The 25,912-nt window shown below is 41.6% G+C and overlaps 1 protein-coding gene across 1 annotated transcript in view; it reads left to right on the top strand.

Moving 5' to 3' along the window:
* BORCS5 (BLOC-1 related complex subunit 5) overlaps positions 1-25,912 on the top strand; it is a 139,108-nt gene that overhangs the window by 102,152 nt on the left and 11,044 nt on the right. Inside the window, exon 3 of the mRNA XM_048824481.2 lies at positions 1,952-2,109. Within this exon, the coding sequence (XP_048680438.1) occupies positions 1,952-2,109 (158 nt within the window). The remainder of the gene's footprint in view (positions 1-1,951; positions 2,110-25,912) is intronic.

Raw genomic sequence — 25,912 nt, 5'->3', positions numbered from 1 at the left:
GAACATCCAGTAAGACACAAGCTGACCGTGCTAGTCAGACTTATCCTAGTTCTGTGTCATGAGATGCTTGCTCTCATTACTTTTGAGAAGTTTGGAGTTAAACAGATCCAGCAAAACCCTAAAAATGCTTGAAGTCACACACATAAGGAATCCCATCCGCTTTCAGTGAGATTAAAGTTATGCATGAGCTTTACTGTTCGAGAATCAAGGGTTAAATCCTCTTTGCCCCACTGAAGTCTATGGGAGTTTTTCCGTTAAATTTGGTGGAACCAGGATTTCACCTGAGGTTGGTTTGTCTTTCAGAAAGTAAATGACAAAGACCATTACTCACAGTGTTAATACGGTTTCAGTGACAAACGTTTAGTTTTTATCAACCCAGGCACCTGTATTGGGCACAAAGTTGGGATAAAAGGATGAATTCTGACAGGCAGTGTGGTGAGGGAAGCATGATTTTGGGAGGAAAGAAACTAGACTCAGTTGAGGGAACCTCTGTTGTGGAACTTTTTCTCTAATAGATGCTGCTAAATTGAGCTAATTAAATACCTGATGGCAAATTTAGTAGAATGAATGCTTTTATTTCTGATTGTGACTGATCTGTAACTAGATGTATTTTTTCCTCAAGTTTATTTGTCAAACAAGTTGATTCTTGATCTGTAGCTTGGTCATAAACCATTTTCTGACAAGTATTTGATATTTGAAAATCCAGCTATTGGTCATATAGCATTGTTTCAATTTCTTGGCTGGGTGGACTCTTAGAAGCAGTTTCTGATTCAAAATATTCACAATTATCAATTTGAAATCTGCCTTCTGTGTTTGTTTGGTTTTTTTCAGTGGATATTCCTGCCAGTAAACTAGAATGCCTGTGAATATTCACAGGCAATGAGCACACAAGGGATGCAAATGCAGTCAAACTAAATTTATTTAGCAGCTCTGACAGATATTATTGGAAAACTTTTTGTGGTATTTGCCTATTGCAGCTCTAGTGCGAGAAGGTTCAGACGGTGCTTAGCCTGAACAAGGAAAAAGTTTAACTAAACCAGTAGGAAAACTAGAACAAAACAGTAGGAAGTAGTACAAGGAGGAGCTTAGTAGTACTAGTATCATTTCTTCCTTATAACTTAAAAAAAAAAGTTTTATATCAAACTGCCACAGTGGAAATCAGAAGAGGGTCTCAAGTTCGACTCCTTTTGATAAAAATAATATGGGATTGCTTAGAAGAGCATTCTCTGTAAGGGCCCCACAACTCTGGAAGTTGCTTTCCCCTTGTTGCCAACTTGCATTTTTATCATGTGTCTCAGTCCCTGGAGTCATGTGATTAGGTGAGAATCTCAACTTTCATTTAAAGAAAACAGTGAATTTCTGGTTTTCAGGATTGTGTAGGAAAGCCTGAAAACGTGACTCAGTAGCATTCTGGAGTCTCAAAAGCAGAAAGCAAACAAAAAATACAGGCCCCTGCCTCCTTTTTTTAAAGAAGATTTCAACTCATTCTTTTCTTTGTGGAGGCCTGACTCGTGACGTGGGAACTCTTGTCGTTGGCAGTACTGTCTTTTTGGTCCAAAATAGTCCGAATCTGATGACCTTTTGGGAACGTTTCAAAGCTTACCATCTTTCCTCCCCTTCCACAATTTGAAAATGTTGGGGGAATTATTAAAGGTGGGAAACTGGATGAGGAGGAAGGAAGGGGATTTAAATTCTTAGGTAACCCACCACCAGCAAATCACGTTTTCTGAAGTTGTGCTGCCGCACTTAGAATGTGTTTCAGGTGCGTCAAGGGTCCTTGCTGGGTATGGTTAGAGGTACCTGTTTTAGCACTTCTGTCTACTGCATTATTTACATACTGCATTATTTCTTTTTGGCAGGTTTGTTCCACTGCTGATCTTTCATAGTTCAGTTGTGTATTAGTTGCTGTTTAAGCAGTCAGATTAATTCCATTATTTCCCATCTCTTCTAGGACTGCTCAGTGGGCAGACTTCCCCTACAAACAGCAAATTGGAGAAGCTGGACTCTCAGCAAGTGTTACAGCTGTGCCTCCGATACCAAGATCACCTTCATCAGTGTGCAGAAGCTGTTGCCTTTGATCAGAATGCTCTAGTGAAACGAATCAAAGAGGTATGCTGTACAATAGGTGCATGCTTCTGTCAAAGAGGGAGATAGCTGGGGTTGAACCAGGACTAGCTCAACAGCTATAGCAGTGCTTGCTATAGATCACCTTAAGTCATTTGCAGTAATCCCTTAGGTTCTTCTTTCAAAGGGAAACTTTAAAGGGAAGTAAGTGTGTGTGTGTATTTGTGCGTGATTGAGTATCCTCTTGGCTTGAGCAATGGACACCCTAAACCTTACTGGTAAAAGCTTTGCCATATGAGACTAGATCATTGGACCAGTATCCTGCCTCATGTAGTGTCCAGTTCCTGATGTTTCAGGCAAATGTATGCTGACCTGCACTTCTAATGCACCTGCCCAGTATGATTCTCAAACTTTTCTTGTTTTTACTGAGTGCCATTTTGTGAGAGAATCTCTTGTGGACCCTCCTTCTCTCCCAGTGCCTGTTAACCGCAGTTGGTTAATTCTCAAAGTGATTCAATGTGGAGAACAGCAAAAAAGGCTTCATGGAGCATGGGTTACCACTAAGCCGATGTTTGAGAATCACTCACCTGGTCAGTTAAGCAATGGCACACATGGGAAGGAAATTAATTCCTGATGCAAGCAGCATACACCTTGAAGCTTGCAACTGGATTATTCTTATATGCATACTTACAGTGTTGTCAATGGTCATAAGACCATACAGATTTCAGAAGTTAAGGTACAGTGCAAGTGAGAGAGAGCTCTTAGAATAGCATGTCTGTCAATAACCAATCCATGGTGGATAACCCAGCCCAAAGCATAGTGGAACACACTTGGGAATGTTGCTTTTGACAAGAGTAAGTGGTGTCACCAAGACCAAATGCACTTAGTATCAACAGGGTGGAGAGTTTGATGAGCAGGTGGTTAATTTGTACCGGCTCCCCATAAACAGTGACCTTGTTTTGTTGCTGTTCTATTGGCTCAAGATTAAGAAACCCCACAATATGAACTGGATAATAAATGTGATTCATGGGCTGTTTTGGAGAACTGCTGTGTTTTCATGATGTGCTGAGTCCAAAATACCATGGGAGCCATATAAAAAAAAAATCCCTTTTTCTACTTTGGTGAGTGAAGATATAAAGCCAGCTATTATGCAAGATGTAAAGGTACTTGCAGATGTTGGTGACTCAGATCACATAAATCCAGAATTTATTTAAATTGCCAATTTAATGACATTACAGTGCATTAATTCAAATAGTTTGTTATTCTTTTGGCCATTAGAATGCAAGGGCCAGTGTCAAACTAATTTGAAGGACTGGTAGACTGTACAACTGGCTTCTGACGCAGTTTCACTTTCTGTAGATGGGTTTATTTTATGCTGGGTAGGTGGCATGGCTACCACTCGACTTAATGATTATGATGCTTTCATTTGATTCATAATACCTTAGTTTGTAAAAATATAGTGCCTTGGTCTTGGTTCAGTACTGGAACGCGCAGCTCTCACTAGCCTCTTTATTATGGTCTTCTCTAGTACAACCTGAAGATATGGACAGCTGACCAGTCACTTCTGTTTTTGTCATAACACTTAAGTAGTTTCAGGGCCCTGAGTCCCTCTGCCAATCTGTGTGGTTTTACAACTTACTTTCCTGTTACTTTTTGTTTCCCCCCCTCTCCTGTTGCTGTATATCTGCTTTGGAGAGGAGGTGGGTACAGAGGAAGTCCCTCAATTTAAATAAAATGGGAAGCAAGACATGGGCCCTGTACAGTATTAAACTGACCCATTGTTGACAGTGAGTGCCAGCAATTGGTATAGTTGAACTGGCGGGCTAAATATGACTTAGATACAAATATAGACTAGGACAAAGCAAGATGAGCCCCACCCACTGTCATCGGTAGTTCAGTTTTGCGGTATAGACTAGGCCTAACTGACTATAGAGAGGAAATGGTGAAAGAGAATATATAGCATACAGCAAAAAGCACAATGTTTGCAAGCTAGGGGGAATACACTCTCTCTTCTCCATACTGGTAAATTTTAGTTGTTGTTTGTTTTAAAGTAGGTAAACTGCTTCTGACAGAAGTGTTGTTTGTTTGACAATACCTCCTTAACTTTCCTCAAATGCTTGTAACCTTCAGTCCTCTATTTGTCCTACCTCTCAGGGCCAGCCACCTTTCCTCAGGCCTTACTGACCACATGACCATAGTCAGGTCCCTTTTTTGGTGTCACCTTGACTAAGTGCATCATGGCAAGTGCTTTTTGCTCCTGAGTTTTGCGAGAGGATGTTTCTTTTGACAAAGTAGGGCGGTGAATTTACAGTTCCTCAACAACTCATCATCTGACACAAAATGGTCTTAAGTAAAAAGAGAATCATTTTAAAATACCCATCTCTCAGACATACAAAGGGTTACATGGCCATTTTAAGGGTATCTGCTCAAATGTAAGAAGAAGCATCAAAAGGAAAATATTCATCAATCACTTTCTGTCTTGCCTTCCACAAACAGCTGTTATTATCTCTAACGAAATTAGGGCTTGTCTACATGCACAGTTGTTTCAGTGAGTTAAGCTAAACAGGAACATGGTGCTCTTGTTCCTGAATAAGGCTGTTCACGCATGGAGTTGGTCAGGAATGGCTGCTGCACTTCAAACTCATACCCTGTTTCAGTGTGTACTAGCTTTCAGTTATGGACACACACAGAGTACCACCACCATCCCTGCCACAGCTATCTGTCTGCTTGTGCTTTAGCTTAGCTAGCATCATTTTGGACGTGAATTGTCTCTGAGGGACAGTGTTGACTTAGGCTGTATCGATGGCTGTATCGAGGCCTTGGTCTATGTACAGTTTTTGTACCAACATTGGTGTAATTGTTTTTATCAAAATAGGCTGTTTGCATAGCTGAAACGGTGTTTTTTACAGCAAGATAATTAATGCAGATAAACATGTAGGAAAGAAGTTACTAGCTAAGAAAAACCCTTGGATAACAGATAAAATTTTTGCTCTGATGGGTGAAAGAAGGAAAGTAAAAGCACGAAGATCGACATCAGAAAAAGAGAAACACCAGAGATTGACTAAAATGCTAATCTGCATTTATTCTTTATCAAAGTCTAAATGGTTGAATGAGAAATGCACAGAAATTGAACAAATAAAGTGAGATATATCAAAAGATAAGTGTCTTTGATTACAGAAGAAAAGTAATCAATATGTCCCTTAAGGACAAAAGTGGACACTATTTGACAGACCTTAAAGACAAGAATGAGAGATGGGGAGACTATATCAAGGAATTATATTGTGAAAAACCTCAACTAGAGACCAGTCAAGTAAGCCCACCAAAAATGGGTGATGAAATCATAGCATCAGTACAAGGACTTCTGAATGGAAAAGCATAGCTTGTCATGTGAATTGTTCGAAAGAATAGGGGATGAAGGCTTTAAAGCCCTGTCAGAGATAATGAAGAATGTTTGAGACAGAATAGCCGGAAGATTTTACAATCTCACTTTGTATTCAAATCCCAAAAAAGAACAATGTGATGGATTGTAAAGAATACAGAACAATCAGCCTCGTGTCATATGAGACTCTTGCGAGTTGTTCAAGATTGTATAAAAGAAAAGATTGATAATGAAATACACGAACAGCAATACAGCTTCAAACATGGAAAGCCATAATAAATGACTTCATGAACTTAAAGCTCATACTAGAAAGATTATTTGAAATGGGGAAAATAGTATATGTGTGTTTCATTGACTTCCCTAAAGCATTTGACAGAATCTACCACTCACGGATTTTGTTCAACTTTTGTAGCGAGTGTTTGAAATTAATTGAAGAAACAGAAGATGGTATAAAGGTGAATGGAAAAATGGTGAATAACGTTCGCTGTGCAGATGACAGTGAAGTTGGCTGATTCAAAAGAATGTTTGTTGGTTTTGAAGTTAGCAGAGATTTATATATGAATGTGGTCTAGAGTTGAATGGGTCAAGTTAAAAACTATGCTACTGTGTGAGGAGCCTGGAAAAACATGCAAGATTGCCAGTGAGTGACACAAGTGTACATCAAGTGAGAAAGTACTACCACTTAGGAAGCATCATTACAGAAGATGGAAGATCAAAAACTGAAAGCAACACCATAATATCAAGAGCAAAAGGGACATTGTGGAAGAATAAACATCTGAGTCAGAATTTAGTCTTCAGATTTGTCACTTCTCCTAAAAACTTACATTTGATCTGTGTTTAAATTATAGCTGTTGTCAGGGTTCCTTCCCCACTCTGAATTCTAGGGTACAGATGTGGGGACCCACATGAAAGACCCCCTAAGCTTATTCTTACTAGCTTAGGTTAAAAACTTCCCCAAGGTACAAACTTTGCCTTATCCTTGAACAGTATGCTGCCACCACCAAGTGTTTTAAACAAAGAACAGGGAAAGAGATCACTTGGAGATGTCTTCCCCCCCAAAAATATCCCCCAAGCCCTACACACCCCCTTTCCTGGGGAGGCTTGAGAATAATATCCTAACCAATTGGTTACAAAAATCAAAAAAGACCCAAACCCCTGGATCTTGGAACAATGGAAAAATCTGTCAGGTTCTTAAAAGAATTATTTTATTAAAGAAAAAGAAAGGTAAAAATAATCTCTGTAAAATCAGGATGGAAAATACTTTACAGGGTATTCAGATTCAAAACACAGAGGATCCCCTTCTGGGCAAAAGCTTAAAGTTACAGAAAACAGGAATAAACCTCCCTCTTAACACAGGGAAAATTCACATAAAACAAAAGATAAACTAATCCGCCTTGCCTGGTTTACCTCTTCTGGTTGCAATAGTGGAGACTTGGATTAGGATGGGTTGGAAAAGATGGATTTCTGTCTGGCCTCTCTCAGTCCCAAGAGAGAACAACCACGTAAACAAAGAGCACAAACAAAAGCCTTCCCCCGCCCCACCAAGATTTGAAAGTATCTTGTCCCCTGTTGGTCCTTTGGGTCAAGTGCCAGCCAGGTTAGCTGAACTTCTTAACCCTTTACAGGTAACAGGATGTTGCCTCTGGTCAAGAGGGATTTTATAGCACTGTATACAGAAAGGTGGTTACCCTTCTGTTTTGTATTTATGACAGCTGTGAAACATGGACATTCAAATAATGTATAATAAAGAAACTACAATTTTTGAATTATGGTTTTATAGAAGAATTCAAAAATATCATGAGTAGGCCACATAACCAACGAAAAACTATCTGAGATTATTGGAAATCTAACACTTGTTAGAGATCTTATGAAAAGAGATTTGATTTGCAGGACACATTTTAAGAGGTTCAGTGGGTGATGCATGTTTAAGGGAACAGGAGGAGAAAGTTGATGGCAGAAAATGAGACAGAAAAAGAAGAACTTGGATGAATGATGTGGTATCCCGGTGGGATCAAAATGACTTCTCCATCCACAAAGGAGATTAGCAGAGGATTGTACAGATTGTGATACCAAGTTTGTGAACTTCTAGTAATGGAGATACCACATGAGAAGAAGAATTAATGCATATTGGTTATCTTGCTGTAAAATCCTAGTGAAGGCAAGGCAAGGTGGATTTTTTTTTTTAAACTGTGATGTAACTAGGAAAGGTCAACCACAGGTTGGGGATGTGTTGTTGACCTCACCTAATAACAGCACAGTAAAAATCACCTGCAACTTGTCTTCACTGGGATTTTAGAGTGAGATAGCTAACTGTAAAAAAACAAACAAAAAACCTAAAAAACAAAACAAAAAACCCTTCCTTTTTTGGCAATGAAGACATAACCCTAGTTAAACCACTGTAAGACCGCTATTGTGTACGTAGTTACGTCAGTGTAAAGAATCTTAGGCCAACTCTATACTATAGACTTTTGCTGACACAAGTTACCTCGGTGTACAGCCACGAACTATTGTATATTGCTTGAGCACCTGCACACTTGGATGTTTGGTTGGTGTTGTGTGTATGCATGAGTGGCTGCATTGGTGTAAAATACATTGCACCATGGATAGGGATCCCAGTGGGCCCTGAACTGCCATCCAGCTCAGTGCCTTGTGGGACATTTTTGTAGTGCTTTATGGGATATCATCCATTTGCCCATGGATCTCTGAGAGCTAGGGATCAAGTTCCCACCATGCCACTTTCTCCATCCAATAATGCTTATCCCATCCTATAATTTTGTGCCATTTTAAAAAAATACAACCTCCCACAGTCCTGCATTCTGCTTTTCAGTCTCTGCCATCTTTCTGGCAGAAGTGTGCACCCTACATAGTTCAGCATAATTATCATGAGTGTTGCTGATACCGGACACATGATTGCCCTTTATTTGCAGAACTATGTGTGTGTGTGTGATGAGGAAGATGCAGAGATGTTTCAGCACAATAACTGGACGCTGATGGACACAGCAAAAAAAAAAAAAAAAAAAAAGGGCGAGGCTGTTGCTGGTATTCATGGAACAGCTCCACACCACTGCTTCTGTCCCAGAAAAAACGAGCACTGATTGGTGGGATTGCATGGTAACGGGGGTATGGGATAACAAGCAGCGGCTGCAACACTTTTGAATGCAAAAGACTACATTCCAGGATCTGTGTGCTGAGCTCACCCAACCCCTCTAGCACATGCACACCAGAATGACAGCTACATTGGTAGTGGAGAAGCAAGGGGGGATTATGCTCTGAATACTTGTGATGCTGCCGTATTGCTACCAGTCAATGGGTAATCAGTTTGGCTTTGGAAAATCCACAGTAAGGGCTATTTTTATCCAAGAGTGTAAGGCTCTTGCCTCCTGATATACAGGATTGTGACTCTCTGTGAAATGCAGGAAATATTGACTGAATTAGGGGCTTCCAAACTGCATGATAGGTGGCATGCATATCCCTATTCTGGCACCAGCCCACCTTGCCATTGAGAATATCAACAGAAAGGCATACTTTCCTGTGGTTTTGCAAACCCTGTATTGCTGGAGATATGTTACTGTTATCAGTGTGGGCTGGTGAGGGAAGGTGCATGACATCTGCATCTTTAAGAACACAGGACGTTGCAAGCATGAACACATCTTCTCAGCTGGTGTATTATCATCGGCGAAGTTGAAATGCCAGTTAGTGATTCTGTGGGATCCAGCCTACCCCTTGTTTCCCTGGCTCAGGTAGCTGTAATTGGCCATCTCAGCAGCACCAAGGAAAGATTCAACTACTGGTTTAGCAAGTGCAGAATGACTGGAATTGTGCTTTTGGTAAACTGGAAGGATGTTGGCGCTATCTGTTCACTGGATTGGATCTCAGTGTGGGAAACAGCCCCATCGTTATTGCTGCATGTTGTATGTTCCACAGTATCTGTGAGGGGAAGGTGAAAAGCTACTGCCAGGGTGGAGGAGTGAGGTGGAGTGGCTGTCTGCTGAATTTGAACAACCATACCCAAGGACTATTAAAAGAACCTATCCTGGAGCTGTACAGCTCAAGGAGGCCTTGAACGACAATTTTAATAGTTAGGCACATTTAAATGTTTTCTGATGAATATGTTATGAAACTTTGTTCATGTGTCTGTTATTGCCTGCTGCTGTAAATTCTGTAATGTATGGTACAAACTAGGAAATCTGGGTGGGTTATTGGCCCCTGCAATGAATTCCTCAATGTGTGATGTAAACTGATAAAGATAATTTGAGTTTCCAGAAATAGAACTTTGTATACAAAGAAACAGGGCAACAAAAGTAAAATGAAAACAAATATATAAGATAAAAACAGCTTGCCAACATGAACCACAATTTAAATCCTCGCATTCAAATTTGAAGTAAACAGTAATCGTGGAACAACCGATCCCTCAATTCTCAAGCCTCCTCCAAGGTCAAGTCACATGGCCACTCTACTCATTGTGCTCATGAGCTGAGGCCTTAGAGGCCTAGTAGAGCTCACCAAACATATACTCCCTTAGTCTGCTTCTTTCTCTTCCTGATAGGGGTCAGATGTTTAGAAGTCATGAAAGGAGAATCTCTCAAGGTCACCATACCAGAGGCTACTGATTAAAAGAGACAGACACACAATTAGATGTCAGTGTTTCTGTGTCTGATTCATAGTTGTGCTTGCACAGCCTCTTCTCCCCGTAGATTATGGAGATCGAAGATTACTTTCCTGCTCCAGGCAGGAACTTGTCTAGTAGCAAGTTCTCTCTATGTGGAGCTGGCATAGTTAGATGCACACAGCTGAAGTGAGCTGGTAGGTGTGCTTACCAAGGTAGGCAATCAGTAAAAGGCATTTCAAAAACAGGTGGGTGGTCTTCTGGTGTCTGTGACCTCTGGGTAGTGGAGTTCAAAATTGTTACTGGAACAGCCATTGTCATGAGGTCAGGGGCACAGTGGGAGAGCTTCTGGAGGACTCTTAGGGCAATACAACTAATGCGGTGTTTTCACTTGCATGGTACTGACCTAAGGAGGTCGATTTGTGACTCTGCATCAAGGCAGTGGCTTTATTGCATCGCTGTAATGGGATGTGTGTGTTGGCAGGAGACAAATTTTAGTGTAGACACATTCATAGCTAGGTCTACACAAGTTGACTTAGCTTGATCAAAGTTTGTAGTGTAGAGCAAGCCTTATACTGGTAGAGTTTATTCCTGTAAAGGCACCTTTATTCTGGTGTAATTGCGTCCACACTAGGGAGGGTTGTACTGCTTTAACTAAACCAGTATAGTGAAGTGGCACAACTGTTGTGTGTAGACAAGGCTTAGGGGCTTGTCTACAGTGCAGAAGTTGTACCAGTTTAACTGAAAACTGTTTTGTAAACCAATGCAAGTCTTTTTGGATGCTTTTACTTTGGCTTAAACCTGGTTTATTCAGGGTTCAGCTTAATTTGGTTCAGCCTCTTGTATTGGTTTAATAAAATAAGTTTAACTTCAACCAGTTCGACTTCTGTTTGTAGACAAGGCCTAGGAAAATAGTTAACATTTAAAAAATGTCCTAAGATGATTTAAGCAATGTGATTTTAAACAAGACTTTGCACAACAAACAGTCCTTGAATAAAAACATCTTAACATGGTTTTTAAACCCAACTTTCCTTGGACTACACTAAGTTCAATGTCCTGTTTAAAAGCCTGTTAGCTATCATGTTTTAAAACCAGGACAGTTTTCCTAATCTAGAAATTTGAGCCCTGACTCCTTTAAATTAATTCCCAGTTAAAATTATTTTTCATTCTGTGTCAGACATGAATTATTGACATATGAATCACCATCTGTCACAATATTGTTTGCAGTATTGTTAGGTCACCATTGCTTGTTACATGACTGCCAAACTGTGCAATCAATACAGCTTTTTTTTCTGACTGAAAAACTACAGAAAGAACAACTTAGATTTTTGTGTGTCAGATTGTGGAACTTTAATTCTGTGTTATGGCACTTGATATCACCTGTCAGTTTCCCACCAAAATGACTTGTGTAGGTTTGTCTGGGTGGTGTATCTGTCCTTTAGCGGATTGCAATATCGTGTAGGATGAAAACTGGCAGCTTGTTGGATTAATTATTGCACAGTTGATTTCTGTGGCCATGCTGTGCAAACAAACTGGAAACTGGTTTGCAGAAGCTTGAGTGCTGACAATATGGGAAAAAGTGGGTTTCTTTGTAATGTCTACACTAGGGGGAAAAGTATATTTTTAAGACAATAGTTAGCAAATGGTAAAATCATAGTGTACACAGGACAAGTTATAGTTAACCTTTATTGGCTTTATTGGACAAGTCTAGGTGACCCCCCCCATTCCTCCCCAGGGGCTTCACCCCAGAGATAGCTGCATTTCTGAGGTGGGTTAAGTTACCTTTGTGTACAGAGAGCTTTTGGGATACTTCAGGCTGAAATCTGTATTTCACCTTGACCTGCTAAACTGAGGTAAATGACAACTTGTCCTGTGTGTCCTAGAATTTTCCAGTGTGTTAGCTATCCCATGATAAAAACACACCTTTTTAGTGCATATATACACACACTAGGAAAAAAGAGCTTAATTGTCTTCTTTTACATTCCTGTCTATAGCTGAGAATTAGTCTGGAGATATTTCCAACTCTGTTACTGGTGCTCTCTCTCTCTCTCTAGCCTTATGGGAGTTACTAATGGTCTGATTTTCAGAGTTGCTGAGCAACCCTAATGGCTGTTAAAGTTGATGAGCCACACCTTAGAAAATCATACCATGAGGCCTCAGTTTCCTGATCTGTAGAATGGAGTAAATAATATTTCAAGGGGATTCTGTGAGGATTAGTTTCAAGACAAACACTGTCCAAGTGCTAAGTATTTGTTACAGAATGGGAGTTATAAGAGCTGACTTATAAATTGGGTGCTGTATGAAAGTGTCATCTGATAAAATAGAATCAAATACATGAAAGAAGCAGAAGGGAATAAGGACCTAGTTTCAGGATAGTCTTTCATCAGTAAAAGAAATCTATCACGGTTGGCTAGAAGATCTGCTAGGGGACTGTGTAATAGGAAAGATGAGTAGAAGAGATAATTGACAATTTAGGACCTGACTCTTAATACCTAAGCACTTCAACTTTACGACATATTTCCAAGTAACCCATGATTTTTGTGCACCTCAATTTTCAAATGTCAATTTGAGATGCCTTTTAAAAACTGCCTGGCTTTTCAGAGAGTGCATAGAGGCTTGCAACCCGAACCCAATCCGATGGGGCCTGACTACAAGTGTCAGCTTTGGATCGGGTGTAACTTGTATAGCATGCATTTGGGCTCAGTTCGGGTTCAGTAGTCTCTGATCACTGAGGGCTTGTCTTCACAAACGTTTTGTTTGCGGCAGCTAGGGTGTGAATATTGCCCATGCTAGCCTGCTAGCTAGGACTGACTGTTCAAATGTGCTCCCTGTTGACGTACTCATGAACTGTTCATTAATGTGTTTTGATCTAGTCCCATTTGAAAGAGGACTAGATCAAAGTGCATTAACAAACTGATCACGTGTGCATCAGCAGTTAGTCCGCAGCAGCCGGCCAGCGTGGAGTAGATTCACGCTCCAGCTTGCCGTGAATTAATTGTTCATATAGACAAGTCCTTAGTTTGAAGAGTGTATGCTTGGGATTATTATATAGGGAGAGGTTTTCAGGTTGGGTATGAAACAACTCCATGCTCTCTGGTTCTGGTTGGGTTCAGGATTGGCTTTGGTTTAGTCAGTTTTGGGTCAGGTATTATAACTGGGTGGTATCACAGAGAGGGGACATCATTTTGAAGAGCATCCTGCTCCACCCCCACCAGTGTGATCTCGCATGCACGGTCATGCTGGTGGGGGCAGAGCGGCATGCTCTTCCAAATGACGTCTTCCACATGACGTGACCTAGCATGCACCATGCAGGGGTCACGCAGACTGGGTAGGCCCATGCTGTTCTTAGAAGTACCTGAATGTCCAGTATTCTGGGGATGTGGCAGTGGCCATCCTCTGGGTAACACAGGCCATAGAATTTCACCCTGCATGTTACCCACTGCTAGGCTAGACACAAGTTGAAGATTGACTATTTTACTTTTAAACAAAAGGTCCTCTGCTTTCTCTTAGCTTCAATCTTCAAAGTGACTAGTAACTTTGGGTGCCTCAGTTTTTTTGAACTCCACTTCAGATAACTTAAAGGAGCCTGACTTTCAGGGTGGGAGGAGAGGACTGTGCAGCACTTTCTGAAAGTGGTCTTTTTAAGGTTTATCAATTCAGTCCACAAAAATTGATGCCTCCAAAGTAACTAGTCCCTTTTGAAATCTTAGCCAGGATCTTTGAGTCTTAAGTGGTCATATGCTCTTACTCCCCTTCTTTGCATGATATCATAATCCTCTGTTTGTGGCCACAAAATAGCTTGCTTGGGAGTAGATTAGGATGCCCGAGCTTTCTGCTAGGCCTTCCTGAAGTCAAAAGACGTTTGTGCCATAGCGGAAATGCAGCCTCGTAGGAAAAAATTGCTGAAGTACCTGGAGTGGAGGGAGGATGGACATAAAATCTTAAAAGGCTAATCCTCTGGAAATGAAGGTGGATGAGCTTTTTGTTTGTTTTTTTTCCCCAAGAGGACTTTACCTGAGAATGGAAAAAGAAGGGACTGGATAAAGTGACCAGTTCAGAGGTTCCATCCCTCAAACTTGATACCCAATAATTTAAACAACTTATTTCTCATTCTCCTCCTATCTCTTAGTTTTTTAGGAAGCATGTTAACTCTGTTCTCAAAAGGGGTAAGGAGCAGAGATAGAGAGCTTGTTCACTTGAGCTATGTGACATCCTCGCACTCCCCTCTTGTCTGTTCCTGACTTGCAGTACATCTAACCCTTTCTAAGAGTGGCAAAGGTTAGCATCTCCATTTGAAAAGTTATAGCAGACTTTTTTAGGCCTCACGAAAAGTAAAAAGAACAGCTGTCGGCTCCAGGGGGGTGAGACTCTGAATAATAATAATTGAATCTGCAGCCTGCAAACTTAATGATGTTCACTTTGACAGGGTATTTTACATAAACACCTTTTCACTTTAAAATGAAAACAATGATCTTCATGAGAAATGTCTCAGTAATGGTCTTGGTTTTCCTTTAAAATCAAAGCTTCAAAGATTGTTGTACAGATAGAACAACTTGCATAAAAATCCACTTAGTTGAAATAACTAGGTGTTCTGATGTGCTGGAAAAGAAGATCTGAGACTTATAGACATCATTGTAAGATCAGGAAGTAGGGCAATTGGAAGCTATATTTTGTAATTAGAGGTCATGTTTTGTTACTATTTGCTTAGTTGAAAGCAGAGTTGTATAAGTTAGCACTGGTCTGTCTAAAACTGATTAGTTTTTCTCCTGGAATTATTATAGAAAGTCCCAGCCTCTTTTTATCTCCTTCCGTAGAGACTTACTGGTTCAGAACAAAGGTTTTATGGGGACACCAAAAATTAAATTTCATCAGCCTGTGTGTATCAGACACACTTAAAATCTGACAGGTTTCAGAGTAGTAGCTGTGTTAGTCTGTATCAGCAAAAAGAATGAGGCGTACTTGTGGCTCCTTAGAGACTAACAAATTTATTTGAGCATAAGCTTTCATGGGCTAAAGCCCACTTCGTCAAATGCATGCAGTGGAAAATAGAGTAGGAAGATATATATATATACACAGAGAACATGAAAAAATGCAGGTTGCAATACCAACTCTAACGAGACTAATCGAGTAAGGTGGGCTATAAGCAGCAGAAGAAAAAAAATGTTTGTAGTGATAATCAGGTCGGCCCATTTCAAACAGTTGACAAGAAGGTGTGAGTAAGGGGGAAAATTAGCAAGGGGAAATAGGTTTTAGTTAGTGTAATGACTCATCCACTTCCAGTCTTTATTCAAGTCTAATTTAATGGTGTCCAGTTTGCTAATTAATTCCAGTTCTGCAGTTTCTCTTTGGAGTCTGTTTTTGAAGTTTTTTTGTTGAATAATTGCGACTTTTAGGTCTGTAATTGAGTGTCCAGGGAGGTTGAAGTGTTCTCCAACTGGTTTTTGAACGTTATAATTCTTGACATCTGATTTGTGTCCATTTATTCTTTTGCGTAGAGACTGTCTGGTTTGGCCAGTGTACATGGCAGAGGAGCATTGCTGGCACATGATGGCATATATCACATTGGTAGATGTGCAGGTGAATGAGCTTCTGATAGTGTGGCTGATGTGATTAGGTCCTATGATGGTGTCCCTTGAATAGACATGTGGACAGAGTTGGCACTGGGCTTTGTTGCAAGGATAGGTACCTGGCTTAGTGTTTTTGTTGTGTGGTGTGTGGTTGCTGGTGAGTATTTGCTTGAGGTTGGGGGGCTGCCGGTAAGTGAGGACTTGCCTGTCTCCCAAGATCCATGAGAGTGAGGGATCATCCTTCAGGATAGGTTGTAGATCCTTGATGATGCATTGGAGAGGTTTTAGTTGGGGGCTGAAGGTGACAGCTAGTGGCGTTCTGTTACTTTCTTTGTTGGACCTGTCCTGTAGTAGGTGACTTCTGGGTACTCTTCTGGCTCTGTCAATCTGTTTCTTCACTTCAGCAGGTGGGTATTGTAGTTGTAAGAACGCTTGATAGAGATCTTGTAGGTGTTTGTCTCTGTCTGAGGGGTTAGAGCAAATGCGGTTTTATCTTCGAACTTGGCTGTAGACAATGGATCATGTGGTGTGATCTGGATGAAAGCTGGAGGCATGTAGGTAAGTATAGCGGTCAGTAGGTTTCCTGTATAGGGTGGTGTTTATGTGACCATTGCTTATTAGCACTGTAGTTTCCAGGAATTGGATCTCTTGTGTGGACTGGTCCAGGCTGAGGTTGATGGTGGGATGGAAATTGTTGAAATCATGGTGGAATTCCTCAAGGGCTTCTTTTCCCTGGGTCCAGATGATGAAGATGTCATCACTGTAGCGCAAGTAGAATAGGGGCGTTAAGGGACAAGAGCTGAGGTAGCGTTGTTCTAAGTCAGCCATAAAAATGTTGGCATACTGTGGGGCCATGTGGGTAACCATAGCTGTGCCGCTGACTTGTATACATTGTCCCCAAATGTGAAATAGTTGTGGGTGAGGACCAATGTTCCCACTAATTTTTGACAGGCATTGTGCACTAAACATTTCTTCTGTGCAAATTTTTGTGCATGTGGTGTTTCGCTGTGTGTGTGCGGTTTAGGGCGCGCACACAGCTTAGAGGGAACAGTGGTGAGGACAAAGCTCAGCCATGAGGTTTGCCGTGACATTATCGGGGATTTCCCCATGCTAATTTTCCCCCTACTTTTACTCTCACCTTCTTGTCAACTGTTTGAAATGGGCCATCCTGATTATCACTACAAACGTTTTTTTTCTCCTGCTGATAATAGCCCACCATAATTGATTACTCTTGTTAGAGTTGGTATGGTAACCCCCATTTTTTCATGTTCTCTGTGTGTATATATATATCTCTTCCTACTCTATTTTCCACTGCATGCATCTGATGAAGTGACCTTTAGCCCATGAAAGCTTACGCTCAGATAAATATGTGCTCAAGGTGCCACAAGTACTCTTTGTTCTTTTATATAAAATCTGCACTTTAGCGGTTGATAAAGATGTAGACAGGGCTAGTGCCTTTAGAACACAAGAATCATCCATCTAGCTCGGTATCCTGTCTTCCAAAATGGCCTATGCCAGATGCTTCAGAGGGAATGAACAGGACAGTTATAGAGTGATCCATCCCATGTTGTCTGGTCCTAGCTTCTGGCAGTCAGAGGTTTAGGAACACCTGGAGCATGGGATTGAGTCCTTGACTATCTTTTCTAATACATTGATGGACCTATCCTCCATGAATTCATCTAATTTATTTTTGAACCCAATTATACTTGTGGCCTCATAACATCTCCTGAAAATGTTTGTTTGAAACTTGCTGCCTATTAATTTCATTGAGTGACCTCTGGTTTTTGTGTTATGTGAAGGAGTAAATAACACTTTCTCCACGCCCTTCATGATTTTATAGGTCTCTATAATATCCCTCTTAGTTGTCTCTTTTCTATACTGAACAGTCCAAGTCTTCTAAATTTTTTCTCATATGGAAGTAGTTTCATACTCCTAATCATTTTTGTTGTCCTTTTCTTTACCTTTTCCAAGTGTAATATATCTTTTCTGAGATGGAGCAACCAGAACTACATGCAGTATTAAAGAGGTAGCTGTACCGTGGATTTAATTTACTCCTGAGGGATTTCTGCACCAAAAAATTAAAAATTAAGTGCACAATATTTTAAAATTCTGCAAATTTTATTTGTCAGTAAATAAATGTGGCTCCAGCATGGCAGTGGGGAGCACAGGCCACTGGCTGCATTGAGGTGGGAGATCACCCTGAAGCCCCCACTTCCCCCGGTATAGGGACTCGGCAGTGAGGCTGCACCTGAGCCTGACCCAGTGCAAGGGCTGAGCCTGCCCCAGAAACACCCTGGGGCTCTGTCCCTCTGTGCCAGGTGCACCAGGTGTGGGTGGGCAGGCTCAGCCCAGGACAATCCAAGTGTGGAGGGGCTTAGTGTGGGGGGATCCAGGTGTGGGGTGAGAGGTTTCTGTGTGGTGCAGTCTGGTGTGGGCGGCTCAGTGGGAGATCTGGATGCACAGAGGCTCGTTGGAGGGTTCTGGGTGCAGGGGCAATGGGATTCTGCAGGAGATCCAGGTGAAGGTGGTTCAGGCTCAGGAAGGGGAGTTGGATATGGGGAGATGGGGCTCGGTGGGAGGGTCTGAGTGTGTGGGGCTCAGTGGGGGTCTTCGGGTGCTGGGGGAGTGGTGCTTGATGGGTTGGGGGTCCAAGTGCAGCTGGTTGGGGATCAGTGGGGTGGGCATCTGGGTGTGGGGGGCTCATCGGAGGGCTCCAGGTGTAGGGGGTAGGGCTTGTCAGGGTGAGTGTTCAATGGGCCTGCTTAATGGGGGAGCCCCAGCTGCTGCAGAGGGGACCCAGCATACCGGGCTTCTGCTTCTCTCTGCAATTCCCCATCCCCTTCTCTTTTCCATCCCCCTCCCCTCACTTCCACATTCCCCTCCTACTGCCCTATTCCACTCCCTCTTCCTTCCCCACCCCCTCTTCCCTCATTTCCCCCACCCCTCTTCCCCAGCCCCACCGCGGGCACTCACTGTTGCACAGAATAGAAAAACAGGAAGGCTCCCAGCACACAGGAGGGGAGCACGACTGGCACTAGAAGCCAGAAGGCAGCATTCATCAGCAGAGCCCAGACACAGCGGGCAGCTCTGCGCTTGCAGAACGGGGGGCGGCAGTGGCATGTTAACCCCATGTGCCCCCCCATGCCTCGCCTGTTTGGAGGGAGACAGTCCCCTCCAAAAAACTGCGCCCATGGTCGCTCACCACCCTCCTCTCCCATGCGCAGTGTCCCTTTGCTTCCCTGCCATTTTCTTCAGGGAAACACAGGAAATTGCTGGGGGCGGGGGAGATTTTCTGCAGGTGCGCAGTCACGCAGAATCCTCCCAGGAGTAATTTATACTGTGGCATTATGATATTTTTTTTGTCGTCTTATCTATCCCTTTCCTAATGGTTCCTAACATTCTGTTAGTTTTTTTGACTGCCACTGCACAATAAGCAGATGTTTTCTTGATTGTTAACAGCTAATTTAGACCTCATCATTTTGTGTATATAGTTGGGATTGTTTTCTAATGTGCATTATTACTTTGCATTTATCAACACGGAAGTTCATCTCCCATTTTGTTGCCCAGTGACCCAGTTTTGTGAGATCCCTTTGTAACGTCACAGTATGCTTTGTACTTAACTATCTTGAGAAATTTAGCATTATCTGCAGACTTTATTTAGCATCTCACTGTTTACTCCCTTTTCGAGATAATTTATGAATATGTTGAACAGCACAGATCCCAGTACAGATCATTGGGAGACCCCACTATTTACCACTTTCCATTGTGAGAACTGATCATTTATTCCTACCCTTTGTCTCCTATCTTTTAACTAGTTACTTCCCTCTTATCCTATTACTGCTTATTTTGCTTAAGAGGCGTTGGTGTGGGACCTTGTCAAAGGCTTTCTGAAAGTCCAAGTACACTATATCTACTGGATCACCCTTGTCCACATGCTTGCTGGCACCCTGAAAAAATTCTAATAGATTGGTGAGGCATGATTTCCCTTTACAAATGCCATGTTGACTCTTCTCCAACATACTGTATTCATTTATGTGTCTAATTCTGTTCTTCGCTGTAGTTTTGACCAGTTTGCCTGGTACTGAAGTTAGGCTTACTGGCCTGTAATTGCCAGGATCACCTCTGGAGTGTTTTTTAAAAATTGACGTTACATTAGCTGTCCTCCAGTCATCTGGTACAGAGGCTGGTCATCTGTTACAGAGGCTGATTTAAGTGATAGATTACATCTCAAAGTTAGGGTATGACAATTCCATATCTGTTTACACCTCACTCTGGGACAGTTTCTCAGATTTGTGACCTGAAAAGAAAGGTGTGGGAATCTTCCCCATATTCTCTGCAGTAAAGACCAATGCAAAAATTCATTTAGCTTCTCTGCAATGGTCTTGTCTCCCTTCAGTGCTCCTTTAGCACCTTGATTGTCCCTGGCCCCACTGATTGTTTGGCAGGCTTCCTGCTTCTGATGTACTTTTGAAAAAAAATTGCTGTTTAGTTTTTATTTTTCTAGTTGCTCTTCAAATTCTTTTTTGGCCTGACTAATTATATTTTTATACTTGACTTGTCAGAGTTTATGCTCCTTTTCTATTTTCCTTGATAGGATTTGACTTCCAATTTCTAAATGATATCTTTTTGTCTCTGACTGCCTCTTTTTCTCTGCTGTTTAGCCATGGTGGCATTTTTTGTTCCTCTTACTTTTTTGTTATTTGGGGTGTACATTTAGTTTGAGCCTTTATTATGGTGTTTTTAAATCATTTCCATGCAGCTTGTCGGCAGTTCACTCTTGTGACTGTTCCTTTTAATTTCCATTTAGCTAGCTTCCTCATTTTTATGTAGTTCCCCTGTTTGAAGTTGGGTTTCTGTGGTATTTTCCCCCTTACAAGGATGTTAAATATAATTACATTATGGTTGCTGTTACCGAGAGGTTTAGCTATATGCATCTCTTGGACCAGATTCGGTACTCCACTTTAATGTGATTCTCTCAGATAGGCGAGTCCCAAGGTATTTAGGGCTTTTGTAGATCAAAAATAATACTTCTTTAATTTCCATACAGAAACCAATAGGCAGCCAGTGCAGATCCCAGGGCCCCAGTGTCATGTACTCTACTGCGATATCTCATTTAACAAGTGAGCAGTCCATGACAAGCTTTGAATGGATTTTAGGTGTAGCCCCATGTAGAGCATATTAATGCATCTGGAAAAGACTTGTCTCACAGAGACTCTTTTTAAAGTCTGTGCCGAATATTTTGTAAAAGCACTGACTGAATGATTTATTATTTGGGTCAACTAGGGAGTTTTCCTGCTAATATGGAAAAATTTGCAATATTAAGAATTGCAATACCTTTTTTCTAAAATCTGAATCGATTGAGCAAAATCCAGTGACGGGGAGACAAATGACTGATAAATTGCTTAAGTCAAAGGACTAAGTTTACGACTTTTTTGTGTACCAAACGTATTAAACTCGTGGCAAAAAACAGCAGTGGGTAAATACCTCAACGAATTGGGTAAGAACATACTGTTTGAACTGTTCATGGTAGCAAGTTTTCTTAACTCCTGTAATTTTGCTGAAGACAGAAAAGCTTGTTCTTTCCTAAAATAAGTAATCACCCACAACTGTTAAAATAGTGTAATTTAATACTTCCTGAAGAGTTTTAAAAGTCTAAAAAGGGACAATCTGCAGCTCAGACTAGGAAGTCAGGAACCTAGTGATGATTCAGATTTCACAAATCTCATAATAACAATCAAACTAATAACTTTGAGGCTGTAGCTCATGAAAGCTTATGCTCAAATAAATTGGTTAATCTCTAAGGTGCCACAAGTCCTCCTGTTCTTTTTGCGAATACAGACTAACACGGCTGCTACTCTGAAACCTGTAAAATGTCTGGCACTTGCACTGACAGCCAGTTCTACCATGTGAAGATTGTTACTAAAGCATGTGGTATCATAATGTCCCGGTAGCGTGAGTTGCACAGATTAATCCTATGAGACATATGAAAGTACTGAATTTTATTAGGTTTAAATGTTTCGCCTTTTTTATTTGAATGTGAGGTATTATAAATGATGGGGAGAAAAATGGAAGACCCTGAACAGACTGTAAATACCTGGGGTGGAGAGGCAGGGAAATAGGGAATGAAGTAATTAATACCAAGTGGCATTTTGTGGTGTTCCAGTCTAGATCTGAGCTAAGTGCAGTTACAGTGAAATGTATTTTGGTCTTCTTACAATTTTGACTTTATAAATGTTTAAGTCAGTATTGGGTTAAACTTCCCTTACTACTGCGCCAACCCATCACTCAACAGATCCAGATAAAGAGACACTAAGTAAATGTTTGGCCTTCCAGTTGTTCTTAACTTGCATCTTCACTCTTAATCACCATAGTAAAAGCAAGAAGAAGAATAGAGCTAGCACATGTGCAATGATAATGGACAGCAGTTGTCCACAACACACATTTCTGTGAGGCCTTCAGGAACTTGGGTGTGTTTTTAGTGACACAGCACAGCACTGAGAACAGGACTCTTTAACATTAGATGTATTTAAGCAGTACAACACATAATTTTGATAGTATTTTCAGGAGGCTTCATAGCAGCATTTAGTGATGAGAGAGATCTGTCACATCTTACCTTGAGTCTGTTTTGTTAAGGGGATGCCAGTTGGTTAGAAATATGGAAGTGCTGAATGGAGGTTGTGAGAAAAAGATGGGTTCTTATAGTCAGGATATGTGGAAGGCCCAGAAATGTACATGGCAACCGAGAGGAAAGGTTCACATTAAAAATTACAGAAGTTATTTTAAAAAACCACTCTGGTGTTGCTTTAAGTAAAATATATGCACAACCTGTATCCAAAAATATGAATGACCTTGGCTTACAGACTCTGCAGTCCTGGCTAAACCTTAGCTAAGACACTCTGCAGCTCAGACGCTATAGTGATGAAGGATCATGTAGATGAACATAGAGAAACTCCACTGAAATAAATGGAGCTTTTGGGGCATGGAATTTGGCCCTTTGTGTGTAGTACAGGTTCCAGTGTACTTTTTCAAATCCTAGTAGGACTTTTACATCCAATTAGAATAAATGCTTCTTTTTCTCCTAGCTCAGATTACATCTCTGCAGAGAGTGGATTGAACGAGTCCTTGGCATTGTTTGCATCAAAGATAGGTTATATAAATGGAAAAGGAGGGGGTTGACGTGGTTTTGGTCTTGGAAGTGGTAAACAAAACCTGAAATCATATGTTTTGCAAATGTTGGCCTGGTAACACTCCAGAAAAAAACTATCCACAATTGCTTTTGCACAGCAGGGTTCAGGCTTCCTGGATCTCTTGTATGTTGTGTTATGCACTGACCAAGTTACTCACCCTGTATGTTTTTCATTTTCAAGCATAAAAGATAGGGAGAAAGAAGATATTCCACCATCAAGAAATCATCATGATATTGTGTTAACCTTGCATAACATTATCAAAAATGTAATTCGCCAAACACGTTTTCTCTAGCTTCTGACAGAGAGAAGGTCTGTCTTCAGCTTGGAGTGTATTTATTTAAAAGAATTTCCACACCAGCTCATCATGACTAATATTCTGTGCAGTCATGTTCCTGTCTGTCATTTTCAGATGTGATTTATGTGCAGCTGCAAGAAGAAACTCATTCATTCATAGCCAGGCACCTGACAGTGCACAGTGGAGGCCATTTATGTTAAAGGGCATTGTTCTAATAAGTGAGTTTTGCAGAATAAAGATCTGCTTCTAATTGCAGTGTTCTCTGAGCCACAGCAGAGACAGAGGTTGAAAGCCTGCAGAGAAGGCGACGGGGACAAGAGAAACCTGCAAAAACCAAAATTTTGGAACATGTCATTGGGATCTCCAAAGTTGTTATTGAAAAGAGAAAAATCTTTGTGCCACCAGGGAAATTTCAAGAGGGGTTGGAAATGACAAAGCATTTTTTGTGGAATATATTTTTCTACCACTGTCAACATGGCAAACGCTGCTTTAAAAATTTGCCTCAAAGCTCAAGAGTCATGAAACTTTCATTGTATTTTCTCTTCCCATATTAAATCTTGAAACTATGAAAAAGTGTGAGTAGCACAAGGGAGGACAAAATTGAGATCAAAATTAGAAGCTGTGACCTCAACCTCCCATTGCTCAACGTGTATTCACTGTAAAAGTGCTATAAAATCCCACTGGCTCAGAAATAGGAATCATTCATTTTTGCAATACTATTTTTTGCACTGTGTCTTGAAAAGGAGAAGGTAGCGTCCAGTGCTGATCTGAATCCTCCATTGACTAAGTTGACATCTTCATTCTGGTCAGCAGCATGGGTCAGAAATAATTGTGGGATGAAATGCAACTATTCAGTATGTGCAAAATGTCACGAAATGCCATGAATTGTGTGATGATTGTCAGGGTATCCAGGACTGTGAGTCAGCTTGTTACCCCTGCCTCCATCAGTTACCCCTGTTAGCCACTGAAGCACTTTCCTCTGGGCGCTGCCAGTCCCTGTTTTCCCTTGCAGGTTAACAATAGATGGCCCCCAGTTGCAGAGGCCCTTTGAAGCATTCCCCTATAATGTTCAGCCCCTTTTCCACTGAACGCTCCCAGAAATACCAGGTCTTTAATCCCCCAAAGATACATGTAGGCACAAGCTTGTATGATTCATCTCAGGATTAACACCTTGCTTAATATCACAGCACTTCTATATATTTATAGAAAACCAGAATACATTTATTCTCTCAGATTCAAGTGATAGAGAACAAGAATACTGGAAACAAATGGTTACATAAAACAAGATCATGACACACTTTCTAGAGACTAAACTTAACTAACAGGCTTCCCTCCTGTCTAAAGAAGTTTCTCTCATCCCCTAAGTCCTCGGCAGCATTTCAGCCAAGGTTGGCTGGAATCCCATTTTCCTTAATGTAAACAGGCAGTGTGTTTACTTCCTAGCTGCAGTGTTTTCTTTGCTTTCTAGTTATATCCTCAAAGTTCCTTGTCTGTACTCTTAGCCCTGGTCTACACTACGAGTTTAGGTTGAATTTAGCAGCATTAGGTCAATTTAACCCTGCACCCTTCCACACGACCAAGCCTGTTTTGTTGACTTAAAGGGCTCTTAAAATCGATTTCTGTACTCCTCCCTGGCGTGGGGTTTAGCGCTAAAATCGACCTCGCTGGGTCGAATTTGGGGTAGTGTGGACTCAATTTGACGGTATTGGCCTCTGGGAGCTATCCCAGAGTGCTCCATTGTGACCGCTCTGGACAGCACTCTCAACTCAGATGCACTGGCCAGGTACACAGGAAAAACCCCGGGAACTTTTGAATTTCATTTCCTCTTTGGCCAGCGTGGTGAGCTGATCAGAACAGGTGACCATGCAGAGCTGATCAGCACAGGTGACCATGGAGTGCCAGAATCGCAAAAGAGCTCCAGCATAGACCAAATGGGAGGTACTGAACGCTGTATGGGAGAAGAATCCGTGCAGGCAGAACTCCATTCCAAAAGATGAAATGCCAATATATTTGCCAAAATCTCCAAAGGCATGATGGACAGAGGCTACAACAGGGACACACAGCAGTGTGGCATGAAAGTTAAGGAGCTGAGGCAAGCCTACCAAAAAACTCGCTCTGGGTCAGAGCCCCATACATGTCGCTTCTATGATGAGCTGCATGCAATTCTGGGGAGGCCCCTACCACTACCCCACCACTGTCCGTGGACACCAGCAAGGGGGGAGTCTCATGCAACAGGAATGAGGATTTTGTGGATGAGGAGGAGGAGGAGAAGGTTGAGGATAGCGCACAGCAGGCAAGCGGAGAATCCCTTCTCCCTGGCAGCCAGGAACTGTTCATCACCCTGGAGCCAATACCCTCCCAACCCTCCCAAGGCAGGCTCCCAGACCATGAAGCCAGAGAAGGCACCTCTGGTGAGTGTACCTTTGTAAATATAATACAGGGTTTAAAAGCAAGCGTGTTTAATGATTAATTTGCCCTGAAGACTTGGGATGCATTTGCGGCCAGTATAACTACTGGAAAAGTCTGTTAATGTGTCTGGGAATGGAGTGGAAATCCTCCAGGGACATCTCCATGAAGCTCTCCTGGAGGTACTCTAAAAGCCTTTGCCGTGTGGTGGGGGAGGCCCGTTTGTGCTGAGCTGTTCGCGTTTGGCTGAGAGGGATCTTCCCTGATAATTAGCCACGCTGTGGTGGGGAGTGAAGCACATGTGCTATGTAATGTGAATTGCTTGATTCAGTGTGAAATAGTCTTCCCTTTGTTCTCTAAAATGTATCTTTTTAACTATTACTCTCCCTTTTTTTCCTCCCGCAGTTG

The sequence above is a fragment of the Caretta caretta genome, chromosome 1, assembly GCF_965140235.1.
Source record: "Caretta caretta isolate rCarCar2 chromosome 1, rCarCar1.hap1, whole genome shotgun sequence".
Classification (NCBI taxonomy): Eukaryota; Metazoa; Chordata; order Testudines; family Cheloniidae; genus Caretta; species Caretta caretta.
The sequence above is the reverse complement of the archived record's forward strand: the minus strand, read 5'-3'. Positions and strand labels throughout refer to the sequence as shown.